General features: G+C 36.8%; 3 protein-coding genes across 9 annotated transcripts; 2 read left to right on the top strand and 1 right to left on the bottom strand.

Moving 5' to 3' along the window:
- Positions 1 to 181: 181 nt before the first annotated feature.
- Positions 182 to 5,992, top strand: tdg.2 (thymine DNA glycosylase, tandem duplicate 2). Of its 3 annotated transcripts, none has more exons than XM_084094864.1 (11): positions 182 to 307; positions 640 to 712; positions 942 to 1,216; positions 1,299 to 1,492; positions 1,973 to 2,042; positions 2,126 to 2,261; positions 2,567 to 2,649; positions 2,949 to 3,043; positions 3,126 to 3,297; positions 4,386 to 4,508; positions 4,591 to 5,992. In XM_084094864.1, the coding sequence occupies exons 1-11, from the start codon at positions 301 to 303 to the stop codon at positions 4,650 to 4,652; spliced, it is 1,290 nt and encodes a 429-aa protein (XP_083950990.1). In that variant the 5' UTR covers positions 182 to 300; the 3' UTR covers positions 4,653 to 5,992. The 3 variants fall into 3 exon arrangements, with proteins under 3 accessions (XP_083950990.1, XP_083950989.1, XP_083950991.1); XM_084094863.1 differs by having other exon boundaries at positions 4,586 to 5,992; XM_084094865.1 differs by lacking the exon at positions 640 to 712 and having other exon boundaries at positions 189 to 307; positions 4,586 to 5,992.
- A 461-nt stretch (positions 5,993 to 6,453) lies between these two features.
- tdg.1 (thymine DNA glycosylase, tandem duplicate 1) lies at positions 6,454 to 13,072 on the top strand. Of its 3 annotated transcripts, none has more exons than XM_084094860.1 (11): positions 6,454 to 6,573; positions 7,153 to 7,225; positions 8,863 to 9,029; positions 9,142 to 9,419; positions 9,532 to 9,601; positions 10,186 to 10,321; positions 10,407 to 10,489; positions 10,575 to 10,669; positions 10,747 to 10,918; positions 11,020 to 11,160; positions 11,907 to 13,072. In XM_084094860.1, the coding sequence occupies exons 2-11, from the start codon at positions 7,167 to 7,169 to the stop codon at positions 12,041 to 12,043; spliced, it is 1,338 nt and encodes a 445-aa protein (XP_083950986.1). In that variant the 5' UTR covers positions 6,454 to 6,573; positions 7,153 to 7,166; the 3' UTR covers positions 12,044 to 13,072. The 3 variants fall into 3 exon arrangements, with proteins under 3 accessions (XP_083950986.1, XP_083950987.1, XP_083950988.1); XM_084094861.1 differs by having other exon boundaries at positions 6,459 to 6,573; positions 7,165 to 7,225; XM_084094862.1 differs by lacking the exon at positions 7,153 to 7,225 and having other exon boundaries at positions 6,459 to 6,573.
- A 190-nt stretch (positions 13,073 to 13,262) lies between these two features.
- LOC311070807 (patatin-like phospholipase domain-containing protein 2) lies at positions 13,263 to 16,839 on the bottom strand. 3 transcript variants are annotated; one of them, XM_084094871.1, is made up of 9 exons: positions 16,522 to 16,839; positions 16,046 to 16,295; positions 15,882 to 15,947; positions 14,157 to 14,366; positions 14,011 to 14,071; positions 13,798 to 13,929; positions 13,584 to 13,704; positions 13,429 to 13,509; positions 13,263 to 13,358 (listed from the first exon to the last, which is right to left on the bottom strand). In XM_084094871.1, exons 1-9 carry the CDS (start codon positions 16,536 to 16,538, stop codon positions 13,292 to 13,294), a joined length of 1,005 nt encoding a protein of 334 aa, XP_083950997.1. In that variant the 5' UTR covers positions 16,539 to 16,839; the 3' UTR covers positions 13,263 to 13,291. The 3 variants fall into 3 exon arrangements, with proteins under 3 accessions (XP_083950997.1, XP_083950995.1, XP_083950996.1); XM_084094869.1 differs by having other exon boundaries at positions 16,046 to 16,278; positions 16,522 to 16,827; XM_084094870.1 differs by lacking the exon at positions 13,429 to 13,509 and having other exon boundaries at positions 16,046 to 16,278; positions 16,522 to 16,827.
- Positions 16,840 to 16,880: the final 41 nt, after the last annotated feature.

Raw genomic sequence — 16,880 nt, 5'->3', positions numbered from 1 at the left:
AAACTAATGTTTTATTGTATAAAAGCTTAGATGTAAATTCAGCACGAATGTTTTTTTGTCTTTATGTTTTAAAACGTCAACTTTTAAATCGTCATCTATAATAAGTAAATAAAAATGTAAAGCTTTAAGTCCAAAAATATGTAATTGGATCAGTAACCGGGACTTTTATTTTGAATCTAGCCTTTACCTTTGTTGACATTTTTACCTACACCGGCTTCATTCATCATGTGTAGCATCATTTAGCTCATATTTTTCTGCATTAAATACTGATATGTGCCAGAAAAGGTCTGAAGAATATATATGGCAGGTAAGATTCATAACCCAAACGCACAGAAATATATCTGTATGTAACGAAACGAGTTATTTTTATGCTTGTATGCGTCCACACACAGCTCTTAGCCTATTGAATGCAATGAGCTAGTTAGCTGCATCCTAAAGTGTTGCCCATAACATGAGGCTAATTAGTCTTTAAAATATGTATATTTCTAGTTAATGTGTATTTTATTTTATCTTGTGACGTTTAATTTATAAGCCAAGTCTAATGAAAACGGGACGGATGTAAAAAAAATCAAACAAAGGGAGGTGTGGTTTACCAGCTGGCATATTAGTAACATAAACATGAATATTAATCTATTAAAGTAAGACCACCAATTAAGATGGAAGAAAGGCAGTATTCATCTCTGACGGCCCCTATGGATTATCTTCAGTATTGGTAAGTTTGCCCAGCCCAAAAAGAACCCAAAAGAGTTCATACATCTTTGAATTAAACTAGTGATTTTTTAAAAATAATGTGATTAAGATTAACATCTCGACAAATGTTCTCAAAATGGGATATGATGGTGTTTGTTAAATGTGAAAGCACTGACAGGGAAAGGGTCGGATTATTCCGAAGCGTATCAAGTAAGTGCAGTGTTTCTTTCTTTGTAATTTTGTTTTCTCAGGTATCAAACCAGTCCCCAGCAGTACCAGCCGGAGCAGGTGCCGCAGTACCACCAGCTGGGTAATGCCACCCAGTACGCCGAGAGACCCATGGAAGACAAAATCATGACTGATTTAGCAGTGCATCAAGATCCATATCTGGATCAACCTCATCAGCCTCACCAAGATCCATATCTGGATCAACCTCATCAAGATCCATATCTGGATCAACCTCATCAAGATTCATATCTGGATCAACCTCAAAATCATCATCATCAACCCTCTGTCCAACAACCAGGTACAGCCTTTTCCTCACAGCCCTTTTAACTGGAATATTTCTGCAGCCCATTTGTACAACTTATCAAATATCTGTTTTGCAGCCCCTCCGACATTGACAGCAAAGGGAAAGAAAAGGGGAAGGCCTCTAAAAGGTGAAGGAAAGGAAAAGACAGAAGCTGAGGAGACTGCCAAGAAAGCAAAGAGGACGTTAGATCGGTTCAACGGCATGTCAGTGGAGGAAGTCATGTCTAGAAAGCTGCCGGACGTCATCACACATAATCTTGACTTGCTGATTGTGAGTTATTGTATTATATAGACTGCAAGTTTGATCTGTATTTTATTTATTTATTCTATAAATTTGGTATAAATGTATTTGTATAAATTCATAAATCATTTAAAATTGTTTATATTCCGCTTCCACTCTTTTTTTTAGCCCATTCTCTGTAAACCCTAAAGATGGTTGTGCATAAAAATCCCAGTAGATCAGCAGTTTCAGAAATACTCAGACCAGCCCATCTGTCACCAACAACCATGCCACGTTCATAGTCACTTATATCACCTTTCCTCGCAATTCTGATGCTCAGTTTAAACTTCAGCAGACTGTTTTAACCATGTCTGCATGCTTAAATGCATTGAGTTGCTGCCATGTTATTGGCTGATTAGATATTTGCAGTTGAACAGGTGTACCTAATAAAGTGTCCAGTAAGTGTGTGTGTGTATATATAAATCTGGTTTAAATGTATTTATTGTATGCCATTTTTTGCTAATTTTGTAGATCGGCATCAATCCTGGACTGTTGTCAGCCTTCAAGGGAAGGCATTATCCAAATCCTGGGAACCATTTTTGTATGTATCATTCAGCCGATTTCAATCGTTGTTAAAGGTTGTTTATGTATTTATACTTGTTTTTTGATTTGAATGTCTTATAGGGAAGTGCTTGTTTCTCTCCGGGCTGACTGAAGAACAGCTGAACCACATGCACGATCAGACACTACCTGAACGCTATGGCATTGGTTTCACCAATATGGTGGAGAGGACCACACCTGGGAGTAAAGACCTATCAAAGTAAGAGTTTAGCATTATCTGGGGGGAAAAGGTGCGGGCACATTTACTGTTGTATGGTGAATTTTCACAGACGAAATCCAGTCATTTAAATTGGAGTCCACGTGATTGGGAATTTCACAAGGGTGAAAGATTTCCGCACGATTTCGGTCTTATGAATTCGCCACATTGACATTGGCTGAGCTACATTGATACACTAATGACATTTCACAAATGCGACCTTAAAAATGTGTTTTTGCCCTAATTTGATGTTAAGTCCATAGAAAATTCTTGATGTGAGTACATTTGAAAAAAGTATTGTTTTGCAGCAAAGAGATCCGTGAAGGTGGCCACCAGCTTTTGGAAAAACTCCAGAAATACAGACCTTTAATCGCTGTGTTCAATGGAAAATGTAAGTCTTTGATTTGGTTTTAACTCTCATTTATACCGTTGGTTTCACAGACAAGGTTCAAGACTAGTCCCAGACTAAAATGCATGTTTGAGTAGTTTCAACTGAAAGCAACTTACACTGACATCTCTTAAAACATGTCATTGCCATTTCGTCTCAAGATGCACACCAGTAATGTTTTTTTCTGAGGCATGTTTATAAAAGCTACTTAAATATCCTAATTTAACTAAGGCCTAATCCTGGCTTAATCTAAGCCCTGTCTGTGAAACCAGGCCATTGTGTAATTTAATCCTTCATTTCAGGTATTTATGAAACATTTTGCAAGGAGATATTTGGAGTAAAGGCCAAGAACTTAGAGTTCGGATTGCAGCCCTACAAAGTGCCCGAAACGGAGACGGTACGAGTTTCTTTCTTGATAGTACTTTGAATTTTCCTGTTTAAAGTTGCATATTGATTAGAAATGAGGTTCTGTTGTCCAGGTTTGCTATCTGATGCCATCGTCTAGTCCACGCTGTGCCCAGTTTCCTCGCGCTCAGGACAAAGTGCACTTCTACATCAAGCTAAAAGATCTCAGGGATCAGCTGAAGGGAGAGGGGAAGACTCAGGAGATCCAAGAGACAAACTACACATTTGATGTGACTCTGGCCAAAGGTGAAGAGTTTCACAATTTAAAGTCGGCATGAAACGGAAGTTGCGATAGGTTTTTTTTCTTTTCTTCCCTATTGTGATGTATATCTGAGTGAAACGGCTTCTCGAACACGGAAAAAATGTACGGCGGGACTTGTTTTTTTCCATCTGGAATTGTTTGGATGGTTTTGGTTTGCTATTGGTCGATCTCATGTGAGTGACAGGTTGTCCTGCTCTTGCTCCCGTAAACATGTTGTCATAGAAGAGAAGAGGGAAGGGGAAGTTATTTTGAATAAAGGGTTACATGAACTTAAAAAATAATGTGCACAACAGATAAATCATTTATAATAAATGCTGCAATACTCCCAGGTGACTTTAAAGGAACACTTCGACTTTTTGGGACTTTAGCTTATTCACCGTATCCCCCAGGGTTAGATAAGTCCATACATACCTTTTTCATCTCCATGCGTGCTGTAAGTCTGTTTGACGCACCCACCGCTAGCCTAGCTTAGCACAAAGACTGGATGTAAATGGCTACAGCTAGCATACTAATCCCAATAAGTGACAAAATAACGCCAACATTTTCCTATTTACATGTTGTGATTTGTATAGTCACAGTGTGTAAAAATAACAAGGTCATATGAGACAGCCATTTTTTAAACGTTTAAATACTGGGAAATACGGGTGCTGCGCTAATCACTCCGCCCAAGTAGCAGTGCTTCGCCTTCTGAGAAAATAGTTCCCAGTATTTAAACGTTTCAAAAATGGCTGTCTCATATGACCTTGTTATTTTTACACACTGTGACTATACAAATCACAACATGTAAATAGGAAAATGTTGGCGTTATTTTGTCACTTATTGGGATTAGTATGCTAGCTGTAGCCATTTACATCCAGTCTTTGTGCTAAGCTAGGCTAGCGGTGGGTGCGTCAAACAGACTTACAGCACGCACGGAGATGAAAAAGGTATGTATGGACTTATCTAACTCTGGGGGATACGGTGAATAAGCTAAAGTCCCAAAAAGTCGAAGTGTTCCTTTAAAACAGTTTTCTATTAATGTGCTGTTTGAAAACATGTTGTTAACCAAAGTCTTTTGATGTTGTTTTTCTAGAGGATGCCAAAAGATTGGCAATTAAAGAAGAGCAGCATGACCCTGAGTACGAGAAGACCTGTGCGCATGGATCATGGGGGGAACCACAGCAAGCGTTTGGAGCCCATCCTTCTACAGATACAGGCACAGACATATTGTGTTCAGAAAGAATATGAACAATTTTATGTCAGGTGCTCATAATAATTGTCAACATTCTCTAGACCAGGTAACGGACAACCGGTGGACAATGCAGCCGTTTGCAGACCAGATTCCAGACATCAGATGTAGCAACAACAGCCGAACAACCTGAGAAGTAGTTATGGCACAAAGACTGTTTGTCTACACTGCATGAACTGAGAAGGACCAACTAAACATTTTTTTTTTATTGTTTTATTTAATATTTCAATATGTTTTGGCTATGTTCCTAAGTGATGATACTAAGTTGTTACCTGGAATATTTAATGTATATGATTTCTGTGTGTGTGTGTGTGTAACAAAGCTTTGTTGCTTGAATGAATGTGAGACTTTCTGTTTGAGACATTTTTCTAATTTTGTGCCACTATATTTTTTTTATTATCTTTTTTAAGGAAACTTTAATCATACACTACTGTCCAAAAGTTTGGGGTTAGTAAGATGGTAAAGTAAGTTAGTAAGAAATTAATACTTTAAAAAAATAAAGTGACAGTAAAGACATTTATAATGTTACAAAAGATTTCTATTTCAAATAAACATTATTTTAAACTTTCCTTTCACCAAAGAATCCTGACAAATGTCACGGTTTCTACAAAAATATTAAGCAGTTAAACTGTTTTCTACATTGATAATAATAAAATATGTTTCTTGACCACCAAATCAGCATATTAGAATGATTTCTGAATGATTTCAAATTCAGCCTGCCATCAAAGGAATAAATTACATTTTAAAATATTTTAAAATAATAATAAAATTGTAGTAATACTTCACAATTTTACAGTTTTTACTGTATTTTTGATTATATAAATAAAGCCTTGGTGAGCGGAAGAGACTTCTTTCAAAAAATCTTACCGACCCCAAACTTTTGAATGGTAATGTATGTTGACTGTTTGTTTATATAGTTTCATATTTACTAAATTTATACATTTCTGTGGTATTAGGATTATTCTGAGAAGACCTAATATTTGACATGCACATGTTTTTCAATAGGAGTATTTCCGTGTAGCAAATTTCAAACCATGACTGGCCTCTGGAAGAGGTTTATCACTGTGCATGCCTTCAATGCATGGATTTATATGGCATGCTCAATCCCACATTATGGTGCTTATTGAATACCGATCACTCAATTTACCTCATTTTGAATGGTATTTTTAGACTTTTTAGAATTGTTTTGTTATTTTGCAGTCAGTGGGCATAACTGTTTATTATCATTTATACCTGTTTTGTTGCATCATAATAATCCTGCTTTATTGTTGCTGTGAGAATTCTGTACTATGTATGTTATTCTGTAAGTTGTATTTTATTTTTTATATGTATGTGTTACTAATGGAACTGTTTTAGGGCAAATAAAAGCAAATGGCAAAGCAAATATGATGAAAAGCCATGTGTATATTAGTTATTGACACAATTAAAAATATATCGGGGTCGAAGCACCATTGCTCGTGTAGTCAATCCTGTGCCTGTTTCTCCTTTCAAAACGAGTCTTGCCAAATGTTTTTCGTTTATTAACAGCAATACCAGTTTTGTTTGTTTATATATATATATATATATATATATATATATATATATATATATATATATATATATATATGGACATTTGCTACATGGTAAAAGAGAATTTCTTATTTATTTAAGCGCAGCCAATCAGAAGCTCGCTTTGAAGCGTTTAAATGTCACAGGAGACCGGGGTCATACTATTAACTTTAGAGGGGTAGAGTTTTTCATTGCCACACTAAAATTAAGATAAAAATAAAAGCCTGGAATACCTTTTCAGTTTTTACATTTAGAATAATTATATTTAATATTGAATTATGATTTCTTTCTTTTCCTTTTTACATAAAACGGAAGAAATAGTCATACTGTGCCAATTACACCCCCAGTCCTAGTGTTTTGGTTCGCTCCACTGTCAAATTGATTTCTAGCTGTTGGTCTAGTCTTTGTTGCTTTCACCGGTTTTGTTACTAAAACGAGAAAAATCAACCTTTCAGTGGACTATCGTTCGAATCATATCATAACGGTATGTATTAATTTAACAAATAAGAGCTTAATTTGACTAATAACACTATGGAAAGGCCATTTATATCGATAGAAACGCGCTGCACATTTAGCTAGCGACCATCATTCATTGTACTCAATGAATTGGCACACTAGGCCAGCGTTAGCCGATCATGCTAACAGTATCACATATATTGTTTTTCTTAATGAAAAATAAAGTATCTTTTTCCGTTTAACGTTACCTGCTGGAAGAATATGTGGTCGCTAAATTTATTTAAGTTCGCAATGTTTAAAGTAAACTACTGCCTGCTGTGGCAAAATAGTGGTGCGAGATGTGCTGGTGATTACGTGGTGTGTTTAAAATCCAGCACACCGAACCTTTTCTGATCTGGTTTATACACTTAAGCCAACCTAGACTGGATATGTTTTGATATTCATTTAGGAATGCATTTTAGAATTTTATATATAATTGAACATAACATATTAATTATTAAAGCAATCTACAAGTAAGCCTATAAAAAGGGCAGGTTATAAATATTCTCCTGTGAGAGTACCACTGAAATTGCTGTTGATATGAACACACAATATTGATTTATTGAAGTAAATCCCGTAGAGATGGATGAAAGGCTCTATGGATCTTTGCCCCATGCCCCCTCGGAATACCTCCAACAATGGTGAGTGTCCCCCCATTTGTCATCAATTGGCGCCAAGATTAATTAAGATCCCACTGATTTTATGTGATAATAACATTCAGCACTTCAGTCTGGTTTTGAATGCTACTAACGGCAATGCACGAGTCAACAATAACAACAATTATTGAAAACCTGCCTTGGCGTTGCCACTTGTGTTTGCTTCTGCAATCATTAACTGTTTATTTGCAGATCCGGGTTGCATTAATGTTATGCTTTTCTCACATTATACACTCAGTATCACTTTATAGAAATTGCTTCTATTTGCATTCGAGACATTTTCTTTTCTTTGTTTGGCTGATGCTGCTTATTTTTGTGTGTCTGATAGCAGCTTACTGTAATGTAGAAGTAGTGGTACTTATATCAAGTAATTCAACTATTTTTAATGGTTATTTTAATTGTGAACATTTTAGTAATAAAACTAATTGTAGTTGTTTTATAATTATTTATAATTACTATTATTATTATTATTATGCTAGATACAATGTATGCAAAGGTTTGAACTTTGAAATCAAAGTGGGTGCAAAATGTAATTATCTTTTCTTGTTGTGTAATTGTTTTTACATTTATTTTATTAAAAAACGTAAATTGAATAGTTATTATAAATATATTTGTTTAATAATTAATAAACAATCAATATATGATTAACAATATGTTGTTTTATTTATGCAAATGTTTGCTATCTAAGTGGTTACAAATGTATTTTAGGCCTAGTCCACATGGACACGGGTATTTTTATAACCGGAGTTTTTCCTCCTGCGTTAACCCTAATCGTAAAGCCACGTTGGCCAATCAGAAGCCTGAATCAGAAGCAAAAACCCAGGTTTTACTGTCTACATGACAACACTGCAACTGGCGTTTCGGAAAATCCTCACCCTGGCAGGGGTTTTCAAAAATGTTCGGTTTCAGTGACCCGATACTGCGTTTCCGCGTGGACGAACGGCCGAACCGCGTAAAAAAAGTCACGATTATAAAAATACCCGTGTCCATGTGGACAAGGCCAATCTTCGTTTTGTTAACTGTTACATGTTTCTTGTTGAGTTAAGGAGTAATTATGCAAATAATACCTTATATAATTTACTTTACCTGTAAACACCATTGTTTCCACAGTGTTGGGTGTTATTTTTAGAGACAGTATAGGCTAGATAAGAAATTTAGCCATTTATCGTAAAAATAATTTAAAGAAATAGGCTATGTGTAACTTAATTAACTGATTATCTATTTCTAGTTTGCATATTGTTAAAGGTGCAGTAAGCAATTTCTGAGAAACACTGTTGATATTTGAAATCAACCCAAACATGCACACCCCTCTCTTCATTGCTCCACCCCCAAAATGCACAATTGCACAATCTATTTATCATAGCCGTTTGTAATGTCTCTCAGCCATCGCTCTTTCTACAGTCTTTCTTCAAATCTCCCTCTTGCTCACTCTCTCTCATGAGTGGACACGCCCCCTGCTGCTGATTGGCTGCAAGTGTGTTGTGCTGCTCGGTCTGATCCACTCTTAACAGCATTTCTCAGAAATCGCTCTCTGCACCTTTAAATATGCACTTGTAGAATTGGCATTTATTTTGTATAAGTTGGACTGACAACTTCGGGCCCTATTTTTATTTTTGAAATAGGGTTCAGTCAGCTCAGCAGCATCTGCAGGCCCTTCAGGCTCAGTATCCTCACATGGCTAATGGCAATGCTGGCTTTATGATGGAGGGACCCAGAGAGGACGGGGTCATGCAGCAGATGCCTGTACACCCAGAGGATGCTGCCCAACAGGCTGCTGCTGCACAGAAAGGTAGTTTTCCAGTGCCGTGTATTTTTTGAAACCGTAGAAATAAGCTCTGCAAACTGAATGCGAACTCTCATGTAGCTTTAAGTAAATCAAAGTTTTTTTTCCCCCCTTTAAGCACCTGCTAAAAAGCGAGGAAGGCCGGCGAGCAAAGAACCCAAAGCCAAAGCTGAACCTAAAGCCAAAGCTGAACCTAAAGCAAGAGCCAAACCTGGACCCAAACCCAAGAAAGCTAAGGAGGATAAGGAGGCCCCGCCTGCTGAAGGACAGGAGAAGATTGATGAAACCTTCAAGAAAGTCAAGAGGAAAGTCGATCGTTTTAAGGGCATGTCGGAGGAGGAAGTCATGAAGAGGACACTGCCTGATATCCTTATCCCCAATCTGGACTATGTCATTGTAAGTTTTTGTTTTTTGTCTAAAATATGACGAAGAATGTTAAAACCAAAATGGCATTGAAGCCAAATGACTGAAATTAATATATATATATATATTTTTTTTTATGATACAGATCGGAATTAATCCAGGGTTGATGGCGGCCTACATTGGAAGATGGTTCCCTGGACCAGGAAACCATTTTTGTAAGTAGGCTTTAATTCTATTCCTCTTTAACATTTTAGATTATTATATTATTTCATTTGTATTATTGCTAATATAAATATTCATATATTATTACTATTATAATAATATATTAAAAAAAGAGATATTCTAAGGTCAATAAATAAGATGATAATACAAATAAAAAAATATTTTAATATAATAGAAATAATTTACATTAATAATATTATAAACAGTAATATATCATTTTGCTGTCTTTTGACCATTTTGTCCATTTTGTCAACCCTTCCTAGTCATCTTCAACTGATCTTCAAACTATTATTATAAATGATATATCAATGTAAATATTATTTTTTTCATTATTTAATATTATTTATTAGTAGTATTAATAACAATGGTTAATATTTTAACATTTTAAAAAGTGGTTGTTTGCAAATATAAAAAGAGGTATTTTATATTGTTAGAATTAATTGATATCAATATAATTCTAATATAAACAGCAATATTGTTATGTAAATAGTTATCAATAAAATATTTTTTTTCTATATTATATTAAAAAAAAATTTAAATAAATTGTTCAAAATCTCTCATTTTGTCAATCTTTAAGGGAAGTGCCTGTTCCTGTCTGGATTCACTGAAAAGCTGCTAAATCACATGGATGATCAGAGTTTGCCTGAGAAATACGGCATCGGCTTCACAAATATGGTAGAGAGAGCGACACCAGGAAGCAAAGATCTCTCTAGGTGCGGGATATAATCACGCTGCTTTCCTTCATGACTGAAAGCGATGATGTTCTTCTAACCTGTTTTGCTTGTCACCCTTCTGCAGCAAGGAACTAAGAGAAGGTGGAAAAATCTTAGTGGAAAAAATAAAGAAATTCAAGCCACTCATAGCGGTTTTTAACGGGAAATGTACGTTTTTCACAACAGATACAGAACGTGAAGAATACAACTGTTACAAAGACGTGCATTTAACAATTACTTTGAAATGTTTCAGGTATTTATGAAATGTTCTGTAGGGAGATATTTGGGAAAAAGCCCAAAACACTACAGTTTGGCCTACAGCCTCACAAAGTTCCTGATTCTGAGACGGTAAGAAGCCTTTTTTGGTTCATTGCATGATAAAAGCCAAACTCAAATTTGAGTTAAATGCTGCTGCTTTTCCGTAGGCGTTGTACCTAATGCCGTCCTCCAGCGCCCGCTGTGCTCAGTTTCCTCGTGCTCAGGACAAAGTGCATTTTTACATCAAGCTCAGAGAGCTCCGAGATGAGCTGAGGGGTGTGATCAAGAGCAAAGAGGTCGAGGAAGTCAAATACACCTTTGATCTCGGCCTGGCTAAAGGTACATACAGAACTTTTATGATTGCTTTTCTTTTTTTAATCATATTATAAGTGATGTACATACAATAATGGACTGTAATTGACCGCTTCTCTCTCTTGCAGAGGACGCCAAGAGGATTGCCGTCAAGGAAGAGCAGTATGATCCTGGTTATGAGGCTGCTTTCGGAGGAGCTTATGGAGAATCAGCACCTGAAGGGGGCCAAAGCAATGGATTTTGTAACTTCTCCACATCGGAGGAGACAGGTTGGTAACATCTTTCTTCTGCGGAAAACAAAAGACGATTTTTTTTTAACCATTTTTGTCTTTCATTCGGACATCTTTTGTCACATACTGTTTTATACACATATAGTAGGAAATTATGCCATTTCGGATGCAGCCTCTGTCTAGAGTGAACGTGAGCGTCTCGCTCATAATAAACCCAAAACTGAATGTCTTTTCCCAAACTATAATTTGGCTTCCGGCAAGGGGCGTACGCGCGTTCACGAGAGTCTAATTTCGGCGGAAGGGTGACCTCTGACCTGACCCGACATAGGACGTAGCTTCTCTTCTCTTATATCAAAATCCTCGGACATTTTTCTTTCTCGATTTAGACTTCTAATTTGTGAGCTTACACTACGCCTACGTCATACGTCCGGTCAGAGGTCACCCTTCCGCCGGAACTCGACTCTCTCGTGAGTGCGCGTGCGTGTACAGCCAGTCCCGGAAGCCAGTGATTATAGTTTATAAAGTTTAAAATATGGATATTTTTCTTACAAAACCCCATTGCTTCTGCCCCATCCCCATTCTACCACAAGTTGCTTCAGCTTTGCTTTTTCAATCCGGAAGAACGCAATTGCTCTGATAACCGCAAAAATAACCAATATCCACTTGTTGATAAAAAGTGCTTTTAGTGTTTTCAGTGATGTGCATAGTTTGACATCTCAAAAAAATGTGTTTGTTAACATAAAAAAATCATGCTTACTTCACCTTTAATATCGATTTCTGTTCAGCCAACACAGCCGAGAAGGCGCCAACGAATCCAAACGCTGTTAGCCAAGTTCAGGACGGTCAGTGGATGACGCAGTCTTTCGCCGATCAGATCCCGGACATCGGCAGCTCCTCTCAAGCCCAAACCTGGGGTGTATGAGGACAGACCATGGCGAGGGACTTCAGATGAAGCCCGTTGGAGGAGTTCCTGCGTTCTTCCAGAGATGCTGTGCCTCCCATCTTCTCAGAATCAAACCCAGGAGTCTTAAAGTGCGCTGGTGTCTTTCTCCTGTGCGCTGCTGTGACGACTGTTACGATATAATTTCAGGAACGATTTGAGGAATCACAGTATCATACAAGGTGGCCCAACTTGCACAAGGAGAATCCAATGGCTGCTACGCTTTTAAAGAAACTGTACCTCTGAACTTCAATTGGGGGCCTTTGGGATCTCGAATGCCTCTTTAGTAAAGAAGAGAACTGTTTTTGCAATGAATTTCAATTAGACCCTTTTAGGAATTAGCATTTCTATGGAATTGGAATATTTACTCATCTTTTACATTTAATGGTTTAGAGTCATTGATGTTACTTTCAGTAGTGTAGTGTACGAGGTTCTGAGCACTGGTTTATTGCATTATGTGATATCAGGGACTGATACTTGATTTGTTCATAAGGAGCATTCACTATTCTTGTTTGATATTTTAGATGGGACGTATTGTTGTCTGTTTCTGTAGTAATATTTTAAGTTTTAACTACCCAATTTGTTTTTATAGTGTAAATTTTAAAGATCATACTGCCAAATCTTTAAGGATAACATTTAAACAATGTTTTGTTACTATCATCATGTGACAAATTAGGTCTTTTTACGTGTTGCCCGGATGCAACCGTGATGGTTTTAAGAACTTTTATGATGCCACTGCAAGATAAATTATTGATGATTGTAAATGTCTTTAAATGTTTTCCTTATGAGGAAGCTTCAACATCACTGTTTTAAAAATGCACACAATCACCTCTCCGCCTTCAATACTGTAAAATAGAATACAGTGTGACCATTTATACAAATGAAGATGGCTGAACTAATCTTGAGCATGCTATAATTTATGGAATTATTCACATGCTCTTATTTGGTGCTATTTTTGACTCCTGTAAACATCAATATCTTTTTTTGTTCATTAAAATACAATTATCTTGATTTCTACTTGTGCACGTTTATTTCTCTATTAGTATTCAGTATTATATACAATATATTTGTGAGAAGAGCTTGTAAACTGGTCTATCAACATTGTATATGATCTGTAATCTTTCATTTATAGGCCATTTAAGTGGTGTGATTACATTAAAATCATTTAAAAGGGTATTGATTTTTTTATTTTTTTTATTCAAAATAATTGTAAATAGTAATTCGTGCAGGTCAGTGAGTTCGGTTTGAAGATGAAGGATCTTGATGAAGAGTTGGACATTTCTGTGAATGTAAATACCTGAAGGCAGAAAATTCTTATTTAGATCCATCACACTTAATATTTTGATTATATGTAATATCTTTCAAACCTTCTTAAGAAAGCTCTCTTCCATATTCGTCCAATCATTCCAGTTGTCATCTTACACATCTCTGGAGTCCACTCAGCAAGTCTAAATTCCAGTCAGAGTCTTAGAATAAAATTAAAAGACTTGAATATTTAATTTTACTCGTTTTTGACAGATACCTTAGAAGCATGATGTACACCATCTCCACTGGCAGAAAACACCACATTAGACAAGAAACCAGTTTCACTGAGAAAGGACATCTTAATTCTTCATTCTCCATCATGCTAGCCTTGAAAAACACTAAATGGGGTGAAAAATAGATCAATTTCTCCATGTGTAATTTTCCAGATTTACGAGTTCCTGGTGTGAAATGTCAGTTATTTGTTGTCTTACCTTTATTGATAGATTCTGGAAGGATACTTTTAGAATTCCCAGTCACTGTTGGCTTGTTTTCACTAATATATTTCTTAGATGTTGAAATATGATCCCATAATTCTGACAATGGCGACCTGAGCTTCAGGAGTTCTGGTAAGCAAAACAAAATTGGATCTAAACAGCCACACAATTACCCCAAATATCATCTCAGGAAGAGTGTTATCTACTCACTATATTCTTGTAAAAAAAGGAGAGCATCCTTATATCCATTTTGACACATCTCAGCCAAGACCTTATGAAATACCAAAAGGGTATGTGTGCATAAGTATGGATTTGAAAATGTACCAAGATAATTAAACATAAATTCAAAAATGTACCTCTGGTTCTGGAGGGAAAAATGCAATAACCACTCTGTGTGCGTTAATGAAGCTGATATGAATGCTGACGTTATTGTAGTATATTTCATGGAAGTAAAAAGGGTTGCCGTAAGGACTGATGTCGCTCTCTCCAGAAAAAGGGGAGATTGTGATTGTTTCTCTCAGACTAGAGAAAGGCATGTTATCACTCAATGCTCCGTCTACATACCTCTGAAAGCAGATAAGATGGAAAAAAAGTAAAAAAAAATGGATAAAACTTATATGATTGAAAAGAGGGACTCCTTCAGACAAGAAGTGGATGACATGTATTAAAGGGATACTCCACTTTTTTTGGAAATAGGCTCATTTTACAACTCCCCCAGAGTTAAACAGTTGAGTTTTACCATTTTCGAATCCATCCAGCCGATCTCCGGGTCTGGCGGTACCACTTTTAGCATAGCTTAGCATAGATCATTGAATCGGACAGGACCATTAGCATCTCTCTCAAAAAAATGACCAAAGAGTTTCGATATTTTTCCTATTTAAAACTTGACTCTTCTGTAGTTACATCGTGTACTAAGGCCGACGGAAAATGTAAAGTTGCGATTTTCTAGGCTGATATGGCTAGGAACTATACTCTCATTCCTGCGTAATAATCAAGAAACTTTGCTGCCGTACCATGAGTCCAGCAGGCGTAATAATATGACGCAGCGCCGGAAAATAGTAAATAACTTTACATTTTCCGTCGGTCTTAGTACACGATGTAACTACAGAAGAGTCAAGTTTTAAATAGGAAAAATATCGAAACTCTTTGGTCATTTTTTTGAGAGAGATGCTAATGGTCCTGTCCGATTCAATGATCTATGCTAAGCTATGCTAAAAGTGGTACCGGCAGACCCGGAGATCGGCTGAATGGATTCGAAAATGGTAAAACTCAACTGTTTAACTCTGGGGGAGTTGTAAAATGAGCCTATTTCCAAAAAAAGTGGAGTAACGTTATCCCTTTAAAGGTGCCATATTTATACTCTGGTCACATGGGTCACACTAGTAGTGATGTCATAGGCTGTCGCCAGCCAATGTTATTATTGTGTTTTGACACATGCTTCAGACACCAGTCATACTGGAGGCATTCCCCATTAGCATCCTAGGACGCAGAGTCTCGTTCCCTTTCTCAGGGAACCATGGTTACATTCGCAACCCGAGACGTTTTATCTCACCAACTCGCCTGTTATATATGGAAGCTTGTTTCTGCCACAGAATACATTTTTTTAAAGATAATTGCAACTTTTTATCTCACAATTGGGAGTTTACTTCTCGCAATTCTGACCTTTTATCTCGCAATTGCGAGTTTATTCGAATTGTGAGATATAAATTTGCAGTGGGGGAAAGGGGAAAAAAGACTTAGACTGACTTTATTTCTTAGAATTCCGAGTTTATATCACGTAATTAGAATTGTGAGACTTAAAAAAAATCTTCTTTTTTTTTCTTTTTTTTCCAGATAGTTATCAGACACTTTCGCTCATCGAATAAAAGGTTTACTGCTTATAGCTCGTTTTCCTATTATCATGATAACAATGGGTACATTTTCTTATGCGTGATACTGCATTCAACCCGCTAGGTGTCAGTATAATATCAAGATAATAAGGCCAGCAAAAACATTAAAACTAATAAAAAATGAGTGAGTACACCTTTAATTGAAAAACTGCAAGCAATTTTATCACAAATTTACAGTGTTTGGCTACTTACTATTCCATGATAGCTTGGAGGCATCACACCACAATACAGTGGATAAAAGCAGCTACAAATCAGAGCCTGCAGACAGGGAGCAAACTGCAAATCATTAATCCTCATGAATACTTATCTAATCATCAGGAAACAAAAGCCATTGTCAACAAGGTAGTTGAGTTCACCTGAATGAGATCTTCTTTACTGTCAAACTCAGACACCAACACATTTGTCCCATCTGACACTCGAGTGAGTGACACAAACAGCCGTCCATTGGCGAGTAGGTGGGCGTCTTCGGGCAGGTCTCTGCTTAAGAAGTTTCGTACTATCTTCAGTAGGTTGAAGGAGGGATGCACAGCACCCAGAGTGCCTTTCCGAGCCTCTCGGGACATTTCCAGCAAAATTTCACAGCATTTGGCTTTAAAATGGAATATCCTTTAGGACCACGAATTTGAATCAATATAAAAGTAATCAAAATGAATTACATGGTGGTGGGGTTCATTCTTTAATGATTTGGAGATATATTTGGATTTTAAAACTACTATTCAGTATCATTTGTGTATGTGAAAGATTTGTATGATCCATGACGAATGTCTTCCAAAAAAAAACTCTTTTACAACTTTCAGGTGTTTAGAAACCACAAATTATTGTTGAAACGTACCTGGAGACATTTGACATGCTATTACTGCACCCATGAGAGCACCAGATGAAGCCCCACAAATCTTTGTCACCCCCTTAAGAAGAAACGGGGCTCGTTCAAATAAACAGCTATATACTCCACAGTAGTAAGCCATCAGAAATCCACAGCCGGCAAAAGAGATATTCCATTCTTTAGCAGACTCCTGCATGTTTTTCAACACACTGTATGAATCCCTGAGGTCACGCAGTGCAGGTGCGATAAATACATTTAAATGAGAGGTCAGTCATATAAGCACTGATCTGGCAACGCTCTACTATTGCGAAACAGTGTGTTGCAATCACAGGGATCACAGGGAAAAACAACATGTGGTGAGGACATTG

This window comes from Abramis brama (genome assembly GCF_963993115.1).
Source record: "Abramis brama genome assembly, chromosome: 20".
Lineage (NCBI taxonomy): Eukaryota > Metazoa > Chordata > Actinopteri > Cypriniformes > Leuciscidae > Abramis > Abramis brama.
This window is presented reverse-complemented; position numbering and strand designations above follow the sequence as displayed.

Excerpts from the sequence above, each read along its gene's own strand:
- tdg.2 (XM_084094863.1), top strand. Across the intron at positions 1,217-1,298 it reads ACCCTCTGTCCAACAACCAG|CCCCTCCGACATTGACAGCA; the intron begins GTACAGCCTTTT and ends TCTGTTTTGCAG. Across the intron at positions 1,493-1,972 it reads ATAATCTTGACTTGCTGATT|ATCGGCATCAATCCTGGACT; the intron begins GTGAGTTATTGT and ends CTAATTTTGTAG.
- LOC311070807 (XM_084094869.1), bottom strand. The coding sequence starts at position 16,708 with ATGCAGGAGTCTGCTAAAGAATGGAATATCTCTTTTGCCGGCTGTGGA. Across the intron at positions 13,705-13,797 it reads TCCAGAATCTATCAATAAAG|TGTTTTTCAAGGCTAGCATG; the intron begins GTAAGACAACAA and ends CACCCCATTTAG. Across the intron at positions 13,359-13,428 it reads AAGAGAGCTTTCTTAAGAAG|GTATTTACATTCACAGAAAT; the intron begins GTTTGAAAGATA and ends TTCTGCCTTCAG.
- tdg.1 (XM_084094860.1), top strand. The coding sequence starts at position 7,167 with ATGGATGAAAGGCTCTATGGATCTTTGCCCCATGCCCCCTCGGAATAC. Across the intron at positions 10,490-10,574 it reads AGCGGTTTTTAACGGGAAAT|GTATTTATGAAATGTTCTGT; the intron begins GTACGTTTTTCA and ends GAAATGTTTCAG. Across the intron at positions 11,161-11,906 it reads CTCCACATCGGAGGAGACAG|CCAACACAGCCGAGAAGGCG; the intron begins GTTGGTAACATC and ends ATTTCTGTTCAG.